Below are 17,948 nucleotides of genomic sequence, written 5' to 3'. Positions count from 1 at the left end.
CAGGGCAGGGATGTGGTCTAGAGAACCACCCAAATGCACCTCGAAAAATAGGAAATACTCAAGGGAAAAATCAACACACAGAAAGGAAGAGACTTCAAAATACATGGACAACCTCTAAAGGTGTTGGGTCTTTTGGAAAAGAGAGATAGACAGACTAGTTTTACTAAAGGCACAGAAGTAATTTAAACCTATATATCCAGCCATTATGCCTTAAATAAAAAGCCAAGAAATGGGTCTCCTTCAGGTTTAAAATTTTAGAAGAGATAGCAGTTGTTTCTCTAGTAGAGCAACCTAAAGGCCCAAACAGACAGAAAATGTCTTGAATTGTGTAAATTACATAAACAGCTGGATCTCAGTTATTGTTCACTCTAATCATGCAACCCTTTGGACTCTGCCACTGTGCTAATTACAGCTTTGTTTAAAATTTACAGTCTCTCTTCCCATTTCTTCCACAAAACATTTCAACCACATAAACACTAAAATGTGTTACTTCATTACCATGACAAACCATTGCCTAAGATTGTTAGACATCAAATATTGCAAACATATTCCAGAGGAGAGCCTCAGTTGTTATGCAATAGAGAGGCTGAAAACCAAGAAGAAAACCATTTCACAATATGGAAAATTGTGAGTGCAGCAACAGAGAAACGAGCAGGAAGATTTTGAAGCAAATGCAACATCTGAAATTCAGTTTTAATGATTGCCAACTTTTATGTTCATATTTGTGTAATCTACATTATATACCAATGGCCTGGAGACAAATAAAAGTACTCATTTCTACCTCCTAATCCTATCTGGGATCTGATTATTAACACCACTTCAGTCAGAAAACTGTTAACTTCGGAGATTAGCTCTGCCTCAGAGTAAATATTAATACAATTTCTCATTTAATAATTTTATTTACTCTGAGAAATGTGAAAAGCTGTTACTGAACTGCTTCTGTTTAAATTTGCATTGCAGCTTTACCATGCTCCTGCAGGGGAAAAAGGCATATTTCCAATGTCACACACTTGGCAGTACTCAAGAAATTCTCCTTTTTTCATTGTTTGTATGCAGTTTGGGGAGGAAAAAAGTATTATTTTGTTTTAAGAGAGAAATATCTTATACCTCCTAAGTGTGTGAGAAAAACTGTGACTTGAATTACAGAAACACCTGAACTGAACTGAGTTTTAGTGGTTTTCAGGGTACGAAATGTTACAAAAACAACAAAAATATTTCCCAATTTCCAATGCATTATATGTACATATTCAGAGACAGGGGGCTTAGAGGGGGCTGAGATGCTCTGGGAATTGCTGTCATTGGAGGTTTTCAAGACCCAAGGAGGATAAACCCCTGGAGGGCTGAACTTAGGGCTGCCCCAAACTTTGAGCCAGAGGCTCCTGAGGTCCCTTCCAGCCTGGGTCACTCCGTCTTCCAGGGACACAATTACCTACAAAAACCTCAGTTTTATCCATTGTGGAGCTCCATGTGTAAAATCACACAAAATACCACCACCAGCTCGCCAGCATAAAGTTCTTGTTCTAAGGATAAAGCCCAGAGGTACCCTGTGTTTACACTATTAACTATGCCAGCTTTGACAGTAAAAATAATACATCCTTGGCTGTTAAATGACCAGTGGACCAATTTAACTAGAATGCTTTAGTTTGTACTTAATTTAAACAACCTTAGAGAACAATGACCTAGTTCTGCAAGAATGAAATTCAATTAAAACCACCTCTCTACTCTGCAACATGACTGGTATATATTGCCCTCTTAGGGCACTTGCTTTGTGCCTCCAGTGGTATTTCATTTTAAGGTTTGAAATTAAAACCATGAAGCAGTAATGCAGCTCAAGTTAGAGGAAAAATCTGGAATGAGGAAAAGGCAGAGGGAAAAAAAACAGAACAGTGTAAGAAAAGGAAAAAAACCAAAGTTTGTTTAAAACCACCCTGTGTAGAGCTGCATAGATGTTTCTTCCACAGTATTTATGTTCCTGATGCATGGTGACAGTTTGTTATCTACATTTCATGGAATGAAGGCAAGACCTCCATCCAAAATCTTCAGGTCCTTCAAAGTTCTGAATTTTGGAAAATGTTAGCTTTACCATTCCAGAACACATCAAAACCAATTTTCTCAGATGAGTCCCCAAACAAAACAGTCTGTAAACCACAAATCCAGGAAAAGTGTCAGTAGCTGAAGTTGTAAATCAAGCTCAGTCAGTCATTCAGACAAATTCTTCTATTGTGAACACAAGGCATCTTGGTTTCTTTATTATCTGAGCTACAAATGTGCCCCAAGTAAAAATATCACAACTCTAAATGATGAATTTATCTCTAAGGGAAACACGGTTTGACAGGAAAAGGGCACAGAAAAATGGTTAAAAGGTAAAAAGGAACAAGGTTCTGCTGATCAGGAGAAGAGAACCTTTGAGACTCCAATGCTGAAAGGAGGATTTGACTTTCATGCATCCAGTTGTCCCCAAAATAAATGGAGCCTTGTATTATAACACTTAAATATTATATCACTTAAATTCAACCTTCTGCTTTGTAGCAAGATACTTGCAAGTAAAACTTATATGGAAAAAGGATGACTCTTCTTCTAATTAATATTCAAATGATGAAACACCCAAGCCAAGCATGTCCCCTCCTTTGAGCCAACAAATGCTACCAGACTGATGAGTTAGAGCAGTAAGAGTAAAAAGTAGAATGAGTTAAAGTAGGAGTAAATAGTAAAAAAAGCAAGAGGAAGTATAACACACATCATCAAATGAACCAAAACCACCCAGCTCCCTCAGCCTGTCCCTGTAAGAGAGATGATCCAGCCCTCTAATCACCACACTGTGAAGTTGCCTCTAATTTTCAAAAATTAATGGCAGCACATGGCAAGCCATGGAGCTCTACAGAAAGAAAAAAAAAGTCCTCAGCTTCAAAAGACAGTCATACTTTCCAAGCATTGGGGAGTACCTGGATTTATATCATTTAAAGCACACAACAGCATTTTAAAAAACAAGGGAATATTTAAGAGCAAATCCTACATCTCAAATATAAACAAACACACAAAACACAAATATTTCCCCCATCCCCACTGTTTTATTAACATCCTGTGAGGTTTACCCCAACTGTGGCATCAGTCAAAGGACAAATTTTTACAGCACAAAGATGTACATAAACCATGGGGGTTACCAAGACTTAACTAGACACAATTTATGAGGAATTGTCAAAAAATCTTGTGGTAAGACTCCAAATTGCTGACTTTTAGCAGAGCACGTGTACAGTTCACAAACTGAATTAGCCAGGAATTCCTGTATTTGTGTAAAAAAAATTGCTGTATCACATAAACCAAACCCACTCTATTCCTTCTAACTTGTGTATATATATTAAACCTGATCTTAATTGAAAGACATTAACAGAATGAACTTTACTACCACTGTTAAAATTACCCTGTCAAACAAGGTAATTGAGGTTTGGGGTGTTTTTTGCCAAGTAGTGGCAGCAATACTTTGCCATAAGAAAGCCTCTGTGCCAGGCCATGAATTGCTCTGTGTATCCATTGTATACAAGCTGTTTGCATTAATGTCCTACAGTTTGGAACTCCATCTCACACAGCCATCACTGCAGCTCCACTGAACATCACTGCTGCACTGTATTCCTCTGGAGATGGCATAAAGGCTGAATTTCTGTAATCAAACTGATTTGGAGTGGGAGAAAAAGAAACATTTCTCAGTTGCAGCCTGCGCCTCTCGCTATGTGCCAGCTCTTTTACTTAATTACATCTCCTTCCATTTGCTGCTGAACCAAAAAAACATACATTGTACTGGCTGCAGAAAAATAAAAACACTAATTCAGTTTGAGAAATAAGAACTTGGGAAAAAAAAAAGGCATGTCCTGACAATTAGTGAACATGAATAATTGCTGGCGTGGGCTGATAAACTGAACTGAAACTGCTATTGACTAACCCAATCTCTTTTTTCTCTGAGCTTTTAATAAGGCACACCAAGTATCTAAAGAGAATTCTGTACTTTTAATATAGTTGTGGTTTTGTGCAGCATTTGACAAGGCACTGCAAAGAAAAATCATTAGGATATTGGGGATATTGTGCCAGGATAAAAATACTAGAGCAAATAAACTGGGGACAGGGATGCTGGACATATTATTGGTGATTTATGAACAGACCCCTTCAAATTCTGAGGTAGAAATAGACAATTACAAAACAGACAGTAAAAATATACGCCAGATGACCTTGAGAAAAATGCACCATAATGGAAGGATGTCAAGCTGTTAGAGAGCATCCACAGGAGGGCTATGAAGATGGTGAAGGGTCTGGAGGGGAAGCCTTGTGAGGAGCATCTGAAGGGACTGGGGTTGTTCAGCCTGGGGGAGAATGAGGGGACACCTCAGGGAGGGGCAGGCACTGATCTCTGCTCTGTGGGGACAGTGACAGGACTCAGGGAAATGGCCTGAAGTTGTGTCAGGGCAGGTATTAGGAAAAGATTCTTCCCCCAGAGGGTGGCTGGGCACTGAACAGGGCTTGTTTCTGCAGTGACACTCCTTTTTTACCTGAGATCAACTCCATAACCATTTTCAGGATTTATAAGCTGATTTCAGCACTGGAGACCACAGAGGATATTGTAAAGACTGGAGAAGAAAACAAATCCTCTTTCTTCTGTCAGAGCAGACTACAATTTTTGTCACAGAGCTCTGGCAAAATTGGTACTCACTGAGAATTTGCTGATGGGCTGTAATATCATGACCAACTGAACAGAAAAGACTAGAACAGCCTGAGACTGCAGTGAATCTGTTCTCAAATAATTTCTTGATTTTTCTGAAAAGGCTTGCAATGCAAGTGCAATCTGAATGGTAATTAGGCCAAATTCAAGATTATCCAGTAATGCCTTGAAGATGCTTTGCCAAAGAAGTCTTGGAGACACAGGAACACTTCAGAGCAAATACCACAATGTCACTAATTTTTCTTTGCACCTGGACAGACTGATTGGCATGCACTACTAAATATTCAATGCAAGATACTCACATGACACAAAATAAATCCCTTTGTCAAAAATTCCCCTCAGCCATTTTATTCAGCACTAAGAAATTCCTTGTTCTACATCATGACCATTTCCAGAGGCTACTCAAACAAACAGCCTCTTGTGCCTGCAAGGCACACACCCTCCCCAGCACTACTTCCTGCATCACAACAGCTCCAGTTTGGGATTGAGAGGACTGCAGGGTCAAAAGATTTGTGGTAGAGATGCTCTATTGACCTTTCTATGGGCAGGAGGCCACTGCTGCCATCTGGAGTGGTATTAAGTGATGGATCTGCAAGACACCCATTAAAAAAGGTTAAGGCCGATGACAGACAAAAAAACCAAACTTGTTTCTGCTGCTGTTTTCACCTTCATTCTTCCCACTGAAGGACAAACATAAAAATAACAAAACGAGGTGGTGCTGGGGGTCTCTCCCTGCCTTCCACCCAAGAAACATTCTTCACTGTCAAGCAACAGTGACTTCAGTGGCTGATTTCAGATGGAGAAGTAGGTTCACTGCAGATTTCAGATTCATCATCTTCATGCTGCTTCCTACTACACTTGGATGTAATTTGACAAAAACACCATACTGTCACTGCAAACTCCTGCCAGCTGGAATCCTGTAGTGCTACACGAGGAGGTTTGCAAACACTGATAAGGAGAGGCAGACACAGACAGCAGCAATAGGTTCAACAGGCGTGGGAATTATCTCTTTTACTTTTGTGAATGAAATGGTGGAGGAGGATCCCACAGCACATTCTTTTCCACTGATTTTTTACTTTATTTTTAGTCCTGCTGTTGATATTTTGGCTAGCCAGGCTCCTAACCACCAGTCCATTAGCAAGGAGTGGGCAAGCACATTTTGTACATCTAAGGGGGAGTTATCCTATGAGGGAGATTTGTTTTATCCAGCACATTCTTTATGTGGACTCCTCAGGTAAACTATGAATGGATCTCACTCTCCTACCAAAGGTTTAGACATTAAATTGCATGGTAAGAGACACTTGAAGAAACAGAAGAGGAAACAGCTCCCTGAAGGAGGTGCCACATTATATGAAGATCAGACCAAGGTCACACACAGGAAGAATGAAGCTAGTAGAGAGTGGATGTCTCACCACTTCCTTCAGAACAAAAAGTCTTAGAGAAGAGCACTCTGAAAAATATTTCCTTCCGCAGACACCAGGTGCAGGAGCCTGGGGCTTGCTCCTGCCCTGCCACCTCAGCCATGCCAAAAGAGTCTGCAAGGCTATGTTTGGGAACTGGATCAGGAAATTGGCTCACTAAATAAACCCTCACTTTCTTCTTTTCCATTTTTGCCAAGTCATTTATAACCTGGGTGGCTTCTCAGAGCAGTTTAGCACGTGGCCTCACAAAATGACTTTCCTTGGAGCACTGAAGTGGACCCAAAATAGTGCAGGTGGAAGGACCAGCTGGCAATAAGACCAGAGCAAGCCTTTCTCAATCTGGCTTCTCTACTGAAACAGCAGATTTCAGCACCCTGGAGGACAGGTGACAATGTAAAACTTCTCAAATTTAAACACTAGCTTGCCGTGGATTTGTTTAGTTATTGTATGAATGGGCAGAGGCATAATGTTACCTCCATTAACTACAGTGAGAGCAGCTGGGTTTTTAAAAAAAAACAACAACTTGTTTTCATTTTTGTTAAATGCTCAGTGTTGTGTTGATGGTTTCTTACAGGTAGTGGTGCTCACGCCTGTGAGCCAGGGGCTGTATCCTGCCAGAAAAATGAGAGTAACCACAGTGAAGATGGGTGGAAAAAGAGTTTTCCTTCAGTGTAACCTTGAGCAGTAGTACTCACTATCCAAAAAAAAAAAAAAAAACAAAAACCCACAGATTTGTAAGGTACATAGATTTATAAAATATATATATTTATATTTTCTAGATTTAGGCCAGACTTTACTAAGTACATGACCATAAGCTCCAGCGTACAATTCTGCAAAACAGTATTAAATTTTGAGAATTTAACCAACAACTTTTTTCTGCTGTAACTCATTTTCTTTTTCTTTCCTCTCAAAGAAGATGGAGACAGAATTACCATGTCGAGCCACTATGAAGAAACATGGTAAAATTTAGGGGAAAAATACCCAAATTATTTCGTGTTTAAAAAAAGTGGAGTATGAAAGATAACACTCTTGGCTTTATTGGCTAGCAGTCTGCCAAATGAAGTAAGAGAAAAAATGTTGCTGTATTCTGATATTGCGGGACAGACCAACTTTTTTGGATGTTTTCAGTGAGCGCTGTTCTTGCAGACTGTCATGGATTTCTCCTTTCAGCTTATTAATGTCATTGATAGCTGTGCCATCCTTGCTGGAGATTTCCACGCAGATCCCCTTCTGAGAGGTAAAACACGAGTGGACCCCACAGAGGGGAGAAGCGGAAGGGCTGTGGCCAGCCTGGGAGAGTTCTGCAGGTCAGGAAAACCATTTACTGCTGGTTTTGGGAGCGACTGAACCCACAGATGAGAAAGCAGCCCTCCAGCTTTTGTTTTGCCACAGGGGAGAGACTTTCCATTTTCCAGTGTGTGCTCCAGCACCTCCTCAATCCCACACATCCAGCTGGCAAAGAGGTGCTTTTGCATTCCCAAGACAGCAAAGTTAAATCACCATGCAAGTATTTCTACTCAGCCCAAACCACTCCATATGCTTAAAATTTACAAAGGATGACAGAGGGTGAAGAGAAGTTTGTTTTGTTTTTAAATGAAGCACAGAAGAGGTTTTGGTATCTCAGCTCTCTGTCCTGCTCTATGGATAATTGCTCCAGATGTTAAGGGAGGTGTCACGGATGAATTAACATGAACAAATATGAGTCCTGAGCAAAGGCTTGAAAAATTTCAGGCAGTTCAGCCCAGTAATATTTTTTTAGCTATGATAAGTCACCCCACTGCTGCCAAGCCACAAGATGATGAACTAGTCTGGCTTCTCCTGGGGCTCATATTACCTGTCAGCACAGACCTTCTTGGCATGTTTCAAACATTAGGCTCATCATATATATATATTTTTTTTCTCCTCTGTACATATTACTATGCAGCTGAACACCCTAGTGCATATAGTAATTTCAGAAGAATGGACATTTTATGTCCCAAGACTAATGTCCAGCTCCTCACATTAACCTTGCCTCACCAACTCCAGCCTGTTTTCCATACAACACGAGCAACTCAAGTGGAACTTCCACTGCATCCGCTCAGCCTAAAGAAGCTAAAAATACCTGCCTGGTATGTGTGTTCAGCCAGCCATGGACAATGCTGTATCCCTTATCAAAAATGACTAAATATGCTTTTCAAGGAAAAGTGACCACCATTTTTTGGATATAAATAGAAAAAGTGAATAGCAAAAGACAACAATTTACTTAAAAGAGTATTTTAAGAGAGCTATCAGTAACTTTGAATGTCTCCTGTTTTTCTCAAGTGTACTTTTGTACATTTTGCATATATATATAATTATTCATTTTATTATTTCATGCTATACTTTTGTTTTTAATACATTTTAACATGAAATTAACTTTAACTTGAAACTTTTTTCTTTCCCCAGAAACCTGATCACTATCCCTCTGTTATCTGTCCCTGATTGTTTATACACAAAAAAATATTCTCTCATGTGGAGATTTAATTTGGAGCAGAAGTAAGACATCAAATACTCAAAAAAATTTTAAAAACCAACAAACCAAGCCTCTAAGACTTAAAGACAGAAAATAAGGCCATTCCTAATATAAAAATGCCTTAAGCAAGTAAACACTTGCTACTGAGTCTCTGAGTACATTATACTCCCCACACAAACAGTGCAAATCCACCTCTAGGCAAGGTTTTCCAGTCTTTTAATAAGATTTGCAATTTCTTGACAGCTCAATTTTTTTCTTCTAAAGACAGTGGGTGAATCAGGGTAAAGTATTTTTGCTTCCTCTCAAGTCAAATATTTGCATGTACTTGTAGGCACCAAATCAGATCCTCCTTCATCTTTTCCCTTTGCTGAGACAGATGAAAAGATTAAATTTCTGTCAAAAACTATTTGTTCACTACACATCACTACACACACCCCAGTGTGACTATTGTGTCAAATACCGGCACATGCACCTGCATGGCTCAAACTTTCACAATTTACTATGAAAAAGCCAGAGAATTATCAGAATCATCAATCACTGTAAATATTTATTGCCATCTTTTTGAAGAATTTAAAATGCCAACCGGTCAACTGGCTCCATACACACACTGCAAATAACTTTTAACACGTCTTAAAATGCCTTTTGCAGCTTTACAGCTGGGTTATACAATCAGCCTGTGTGGACACCCCTCAGCATTTCTGTATTTTCATGACTTTATTTTCATGACAAAGGCTTATTTAACAAGCTGCCACTGCTGAGTGGCTTGCAGGCACAGTCAGAAACCCCACAGCCACACAGAGCTGACCCTGGATGAGGATGGCTCAGTCAGAACCACTCTGTTCATCAGAGGCTCTGCCCACAGCACATCTGCAGCCCCAGCTGCACTTCTTTTAGGCAGGTTGAAATAACTCTAATTTTTCAAGCTGATTATTTTGCATTAGCAGCTGAAAATATTGCATTCGGAGTTCAAAGAGAAAACTGAGGTCTCTTTGTTTAGAGCTGTGCACAAACATAAACTCCTATTGTTAGGTAAAAGGGAGACCCCAGCAGCCTCAGTCTGGTCTATCTCAAAGCAATGAGGAACTGAAATTAACACAGACACCCCTTGTTGTTGTTGTCTTTTGGGTAATAATCTACTTTCTTATCCTCTCCCAGTCCTGTCCCACTCGCCTTCCCTCCAGTTTACCATGCAGGTGGAAAGTTCATCTCCTACAATCTTCTGAGAGGTTTGAAGTTCTCTCAAGTGCATCTGAGCTGGGTTCAGCTGGTAAAGCACTTCTGGAAAGGTCTGGTAAAGCTCTTCCCCAGAAATCCACTCTGCCAGGTGCGGGGAGCCACCTTGTTTGGACTTTTTGGATTACAAGTCTTTTTTAGGGCCTCACCTTGTGCAAGACTTTTACAGCTACTTGTGCTGACATCCACATAAGAAGCAAAAGCTCTTTACACAGCTTTGAACAAGCCTTCCCAGAGAGGCTGTCATTTTTTTATGTCTTGGGTTGTTTTTTTTTTAAATTCATCCACCCCTTATCTACCTTTATTAAAAGAACAAAGTCGGGGGGGGAAAAGCATGCTTCCACAAGCTTCATTTGAAGTATGGTTCTAGAGCAATAATTGTTGTTTCAGAGATGCAATTTAGGACAATCTTTGGGTATTACAAAGACCAAATGCATTCTTTCATCTTTGTATTTATTTTTTTGTTTAAGGTTTAGGTTTTTTCAGCCTTTGATCTGTAACAAAAATAAGGGCTACCCAGTAAGAACATTTCTTATTGTTACTCTCTAAAGACTTTTGATTGATTCATCCTTCTTCTGACTCATACTATTAACACAATAGCAGGGTTTGAAAAAGAAAAAGAGTCATCTTAAATAAGAGATGCACTTTATCTTTGTACACAATCCTTAAGCCATTTGACGATACTTTTAACCAAAATAAAGAAATAAAGTCTTAAACTTTTTTGCTATGTAGAGTTAGCAAAGATCTACTGATACTGGTTTTGGTCATAGCATATACTGGACAAGACAGTTCAAGACTATCCACAAATATCAAAGAAATTACCACCTGTGCTGACCAAAGTTGTTTTCCCATCTTTTCTACAATGAAGAAGGAGCTAAAAATGTAGACTTCGTTTTCTTTTCAGAGGAGAATTACTGAGAACTGGTCTGAGAACTATCAGTTCTTTTTAATACCTGGACAACTATCTCCATTTAGCAGGAGGAAAAAGGTTAAAAAGAAAAAAATAATTGAACAGATTTTAAAAGGCCATTTAATCCTGTATTGTAGAAACTGTTTATGTTTCTTTTAGGACAGATAATTTCATTCTCCAGATACAAATAATTAATGGGGCTTGTCTCAGCTTTCAGCTCCCTCTTCAAGGTAAGGAGATATAAAAGGAAGTCAGGAATTAAATACTGAAAACAGAGGCATGATTTTCTCAAATTCTGTGAGTGTTAGGGAAGACAAAACAAACAAACAAATCCACCCCAAACCATCACTGCTATTGAGACATAAGCAGACATCAACATTTTCTGGTTTGCAGACAGGGGTATGAACTATTCCAGTGGCAACCAAACGCAAACATCCAGTGCCCAGGTAAAACTGGCCGGGACCTTCTCATGCCCCTTCCTTATACTTTCAAAATTCTTTCTTGGAAGCTCATGGAGGCCCCAGGAACTGAGCACACAGGCTGAGACACTGATTCCCAAAAGCTGATTTTGTCATGGGTGCTGTATATGAATGTTGAATTCCACTGCCTACCGAAGTTTTCCTGTTGGCCAGAATGAGGTACCTCTGCAGAGGAGAAATCACCTTGTCCTTCTGGATTCTCTGTGGTTTGACAAGGACTGTAACTCTCTACCTGCAGTTCTGCTCCCTTTACTTATTGCCACATTCTGCCTACTTAAAAGTCGGGGCAGGAAGGGCAAGATAAAATTACATTTAAAATTAACAGCTAAGATATGTCTCTAAGAAAAAAAAACCCACATATGATAAAAGTGAAGTTGAATGTCATGGCGATAATAATAAAAACTATGACAAATCTTAGTCAACATTAGAAACATTTAGAAACTTAGAAACTTTTTTTGTGTTTTAAAGTAATTTATCTGACTCCCAATGGCAACTCCCCAAATTAATCTACACCCGACTGCTCTTACTCTCTTAAATGCTGGACAATCCTGAACCACACCCTGATACTGAAAGCTCAGAATACACAGTTGTGGAATAACTTAAAACCATTCTAAAAATAATTCAGAGCTACCTTCAGAACTTTTAAAAGAGATATTAAGATCATGCAAGTAGAAACTATTTAAACTCTTGACAAGGCAGAATTCAAAGCAGTGCTGAGGGCAGTTCACTCTCTGGCAAATCCAGGTGCATGTTTCCTCTATGACCTATTAGCTAAACTAGACTGTCTAATTACTTAAATGCATTTTAACCTGCAATGATGTAAAGAGTTCTAACATTTCTCACTTAGCTCTATTACCTCCATTATTATAACTGCTGTAATATAAGGTCTAACTCTGTTTTGCTGTGTTTGTCATATAGACTCCACAGAGGAAGTCCTTCCACATACCTACATTTTAAATACTTTAGCTTTTACTCTAGTGGAAGCCTGACAAAAGGCAACCAACTGATGAAAAAATATCTTAAAGACTTCTCTTCTGTGCAGATTGCTCTTGATAGTAATGTCACAGATTTGCACCAAAGATCAGGTCATGCAAACACGAGTGATGTTTTTGGGTAAGTCTGCAAAGAGCAGGTGAAACCATGCCAGGTTTTCCATTTGGATGCTGCTGTCCAAATGTAGATTCCTGAACTGTTGTGTCAGGGTTTCAGCCCATCAGACCTCACAAGCACACAGACACACATATTTACATACACCCTGCCCTGCAAACTCAATGCTGATGAGCTCTATAGGGAGCCTCACTTAACTGGTTCAGAAAACTAAAGTAAAAAAAAAAAAAAAAAAAGAGAATGGGAAATAAAAGCATGCCAGACTTGCACACATCCTCAAGAACAGATACAGGTTATGATTTTCATGGCTATATAAAAACAATATAAGAGAAAGACTCAGGTTTGTAATTCTCCTCCTAAAGAGAAGCCAAGTTTCACTTTGGGGCACCTTGCCCCATCTGATGTTCTAGCAAAACAAGGGTTTAGGTAACTTTCCAACCAGCACAAATTCACTAAGGGCTGCCTGCATAGGATTTGCAAGTGCAGCCAGCAGTGGCAGGAGTCTGGCTGCTCCCCAAGTGAATTTCTTTTCCTCCCACTCCAGAAACTTCTTGTTATACTATACACTGAAGAATACTACACAGTGTGAGTGCAACAGCCTCCTGAATAAAACCCAGCTACACCATCAACAGGCTTTTTTAAACCCCAGCAGTATTGAATACCATCATAGCCAAGGAACTAAAAACACTTTCCAGGAACCCATTTGCCAAGTTACACAGCTCACCTGTCACAGAAAGGTTAAGCTACAGAAAAGGAAAAAAAAAAAAAACCTTTGACAGAGAATTAGAATGGAGAGAGAGAACAGTTCAAGAGACTGGAGATTTCTGGAGTAAGTACTACTGTGTTTTCTTCTGCTACACAGAAATTGAAGAGAGAAGTACAATTTTGAGATCATTTTGTTAGGAAAGGAAGGACAGGTGGCCTGCAGTTCATGATCACCTTTCTGGCCTGGAGCTCTACATACTGGTATTTTTCCACACTACTCGGATTACACACGTACATCACCCTTCACCATACATTAATTTTCAAGAGACTTGGTTCCATTATAACTGGATGGTGATCTGGGGGGTGTGACAGTGGCTTGTTGCAGACCTGATCTCACTTGCATCATTTATCAGAGTACATAATCTCCCCTGTCTAGTCAAATGAGTTACACCAGCGTGTTTGCTCAGCACACACCAAGATAACCAGTGTCACAACACATCATGTACTGGTAATGGGGTTCTTGGAGAGCTCCACACCGACACGCCTGTGTAAAGGCACAAAGACCTCCCGACGGGCAGGCCCCAAATTAGCCTTTTAGGATACACACCCTCCACAAGAGCCAAGAGTGCGATGTGCAGAGGTCTGCCCAATGCTTCCCCACCACCGGCGAGATCCAAGCAAGCAGCTCCGAAGGCAGCACATGACAGCCACGAAGGCCAAGATCCAATTACAGCCCGAGCCCCGGGCCGTGCCAGCCAGCTCCCCTGGCCCTGCCTTGCACACGCATTAAGTGGCCCCTACACCCCACTACGGCTGCCCCAGACCACCCGGGCTGGGGGATCCCAGCCCCACCGACCCCGAGGGCAGGCGGGCTCAGCCGGCTGCCAGCACAAGGACACCGCTGCCGCGGGTGCCCAGCACGGGACACGGCGATTACCCCGCCTGAAGGGGCAGGAGCCCGGGCTGGATGCGCCTGCTGGCGGCAGCGGAGCCGCCCTCAGCCCGCGGGCAGCGCAAACCCAGGGGCAGCAGCCCGGCTCCCCCTCCCCGGCCACAGCCCCGGGAGGAGCCGCGTTAACGGGAGCGGCGCGGAGCCGGCGGGAGGCGCAGCCGCAGCGGGGAGCGCGGAGCCCGGGATGGGCACTGCCGCGGGCAGCGGGGCGGGCAGGGAGGGCGCCCGTGCGGGCATCTCCCCGCCCTGCCCTTCCCTTCACCCGGCTTGCCAGGAGCCGCTGGGGCACCGGAGCTCGCCGGGCAGCGCTGCCGTCACACCGCCCGCAGGGAACAGCGGCGGAGGGAGAGAGGAGAGAGGGAAGAGGAGCAGGTCCGCGCCCGCTCACCTGCAGGGGGAAGGTGGCCGCCTTGTTGCCCACGTAGCCGCGGACGACGTGGCTCTGGATGGAGAGCACCCGGCACTCCGGCTCCATGGCTGCGCCGCGCGCGCCTGCCCGCGCCGGGCCGAGGTGGCGGCGCCGGGAGCAGGAGCGGGGGGCGGAGCGCGGGCGGCGTGACGCGCTCGCCCTGCCCGCCTGTCACACACCCCCCGCGGCAGCGAGGCAGGAAGGGAGGCGGGCACAGGCGGGCACCGGCCGGCTCCCAATGGCTCCCAAAGGCCGCCTGCCGGCGCGCCCGGCTGAGTGCGGCGCGCAGGGGTACCACGGCCGGCACCCAGCCCCGGCGCGGCCCCGGCGCGGCCCCGCCGCTCCCACACACCCAGCGGCGTCACGCGGCCACGCCTCGCCCGCCCGGCGGGGCCAACGGCACCGAGCGCCGGGCCCGGCCCGCTCCGCCCCGGGGCGCGGGCACGGGGTGGGTCAGGCTGGAGAGGAGAGCCGTGGGCCACCAGCTTCCCTCTTCCAGCAGTCATCCTAGAACACATGGCACGGGGTTGTTACCGAATGGCTCTGGAATATGCCCAGGGAAAATGGCAGCCTTCATAGTCTCTCTGGGCTGTCTGTCCCGGTGCTCGGTCACTGCACGGTGAAGTTCTTCCCTCGTGCTCCGGTGGAATTTCTGACCATCGGTTTCTGCCTTGCTGGGCACCACCAAGCAGAGCCTGGTCCAGGCTCTGACAGCTCCCTTTTAGATAATTATACCCATTAATGGGTAATTTATATATATATAAATATACCCTGTCAGTCATCTCTCCTCGAACCTGAGCAGGCCTCAGGTTTCCTCACAAGAGAGATGCTCCAGTCCCAGACTCATCCTCGTTGCCCTCTCCTGGACCTGCCCAGGAGCTCCACACCTCTCCTGTCCTGAGGAGCCCAGAACTGGACACAGCAAAGGAGCATTTTCTACCTGAAAAGAGATTGTAGTCAGGTGGGGGCCAGTCGCATCTCCCCAAGCCTACAGTGAGAGGACTAGAGGAAATGGCCTTAAGCTGAGGCAGAGGTGATTCAGATTTTTTCACAGTTTTAGAGTGCTCAGACATTAGAATAGGTTGCCCAGGGAAGTGGTGGAGTTACCATTCCTGCAGGTGTTTAAGAGACATCTGGATGTGACACTGGGCAATGTGGTGTAGGGGCTGCAGTGGCACAGTGGGGTGGACAAAGCATGCTCCCCTGTGCCATGCCATGAACCACCCACAGCTGCCCACATCCCGCTGGGAATCCAGCACTGGCACAAACATCCCAGCTGTGTGACAGCTTCCCTTCCTCGAGTGTTCAGAAATTCTTGTGGAGCCACAGAGAGCACAGGCAGCCCCACAGGCAGCAGTGCCTGGAGGTGGCACGCTGGCCCAAGCTGTGGGTGCCCTGACAGAGCATCGCCCTTGCAGCTGGGTTCTGAAGTGACTGCAATTGTGTGCTATTGACCCAAAAGAAAAAAAAAAAAGCCCTTCAGAGAGCTGCCAAAGAGTAAAAGAAGATGTATGCGTTGGCTGGAAAGTGCTACAATACATCAAGACTCTGCTGAGATGGGACTTGGTAATGTGTTTGGGAATTTCATCTTCCTCTGGCCATTTGTCATTATTGACCATCACAGGTCCAGTCACAGCTCACAACAAGAAGTGGCACCTGATGCCTCTTGTTCTTCTTCGTGGATACCTTTGAATCGACTCTTGAAATACTGTGATTATTTCTTAAAAATGTGAAAGAGTATTTTCCTCATCATAAGTAATCTGTTGGAAAATGATGGAACATACTGTTCTCTCTTCAGTTGTCACTTGCATTAAAAAACTTAGGGCTTATTCTAGGCTGGCCTTACTACCAATTGTTGCTTCAGCCTTTCAATACATATTTTTTTGAATTGCAGAAATCACTGCATCTCCATGGAGGGCCACAGGAGTAAATTATCTGCAGGTATGCTCCTCTAGCTTAGAGGACAATTGTTGGAATACAGATTTTTTTCCCCCTTTTCTCTGGTTTTCATCCTTTGCTCAGCATTAGTGCTTATTGCACCACTTTGACCTTGTAAGCAAAGATACACACATACCAGTTCTATGCCGGATTGCTGCTTTCTTCCTAATATTATGAAATTAGGAAATTTTATGTTTTCCCCAGAGGAATATCTGTTGATGGTTTTTAATTAAGGATTAAGGAGTAGAACCTGCATGCACAGAATGTGTGTGATTCAACAGTATCCAGCCGTAAGTATTTTTCAAAGTATGGGGGAATCCATATCTCCATACACTAAAAGAGTTGCCATAAGCAAAACAAAGGCCAGAAAATAATTCTCCTTCCCTTCCAGAAAGCAGCTCATCTAAAGGTGAATACACAATTTCTGACCAGTGGTTTTTAAACAGACTTTGCCATATTTATTCTTTAAGAAGTCAGGCCTCTCCCTCATAAAAAGGACTATGTGTCTCAGAAAAAAAGGTGAAGCTGAGCTTCAATTTCATAGTTATCATGCTTCCTACTCAAAAAAAAAATAACTCCTAGGTACTCCTTGAAATTTGGGGATTACTAAGACTGTTCAAGGAGCAAATAACTGTTCAATGGATGACAGAAATATTCATTAAGAGAAAAAGAAAAAGGCAGGGCAGGTTAGATTAAAATGTCAGCAATAGAGCAGCTGTTTTCAGCTTCCTACAACAGCTGCTGCTGTAGAACTGCTTGGGTGATACCTCCTGAAGCTCCTGGCCTCTCAATGGACTGTGCATGGAGTTCTGTGATTTATTTTCTTTAAGGTAACCTGACCTCTCAAACCAGATCCCCTTGGTCAGAGCAGAACATTTGTTGGAAATAATGAGATTTGAGAAGTTTATCAGCATTTGGTCAAGAAAGAGTATAGTCAAAAGACCACAGTTTTTGTCAACAACTGGCAATCTTTCTTCCACAAATATTCCTCTTATACTCTTTTTCTACAACTCACCTGAATGCTTCTCACATCTCCCTCACTCTCTGCTCAGCCTGGCAGTGCACCACAAACACACCCCGTGGCAGACCTGGGGCAAGAATACACATGAGAGTTGTCCAGCCAGCAATTCTGGAAGATACACATCTTCCCCTGCCCTCCTTGCTCCTGGGCAGACAGGACAAACACCCTTCTGGGCCAGCTGTTGCACAGGCTGCTGCCTTCCCATATCTCTGTGGTTACCCTTTGGAATTCCAGCTCACTGTGCATGAAGAAATTGTGAGATTGCAGTGATTAACAAGCTTAACATGGGTCTACAATGTCACAATATTGCAATAAAGGTCATCCCCTTTTGGACTGCATAAACAACAGCAGAGTTTCCCAGATATAGGGAGCCATCCTGGGCTCCTCCAGTCGTGCTCAGCACTGGTTGGGTCTCTGGGGAAGTGCTGCCAAGTTTTTGGAGTGGTGTTTTATTCAAAATGGAACAATGGCCCAGTGCAGGAGGCTGTGAGAAGGGTCCAAGGCTCAGGACACACAGCCTAGGAGGAAATGGTTTCTTTAGCTTAATGAAAGCTCAGCTCTAATCACAGCCTACAAA

At 43.2% G+C, this 17,948-nt stretch overlaps 1 protein-coding gene across 1 annotated transcript in view; it reads right to left on the bottom strand.

The window, feature by feature from the left end:
* Positions 1-14,620, bottom strand: part of PDXK (pyridoxal kinase) — a 45,854-nt gene extending 31,234 nt beyond the window's left edge. Inside the window, exon 1 of the mRNA XM_064406958.1 lies at positions 14,392-14,620. Within this exon, the coding sequence (XP_064263028.1) occupies positions 14,392-14,478 (87 nt within the window). The 5' untranslated portion in view covers positions 14,479-14,620. The remainder of the gene's footprint in view (positions 1-14,391) is intronic.
* Positions 14,621-17,948: the final 3,328 nt, after the last annotated feature.

The sequence above is a fragment of the Passer domesticus genome, chromosome 2 (assembly GCF_036417665.1).
Source record: "Passer domesticus isolate bPasDom1 chromosome 2, bPasDom1.hap1, whole genome shotgun sequence".
Classification (NCBI taxonomy): Eukaryota; Metazoa; Chordata; class Aves; order Passeriformes; family Passeridae; genus Passer; species Passer domesticus.
The sequence above is the reverse complement of the archived record's forward strand: the minus strand, read 5'-3'. Positions and strand labels throughout refer to the sequence as shown.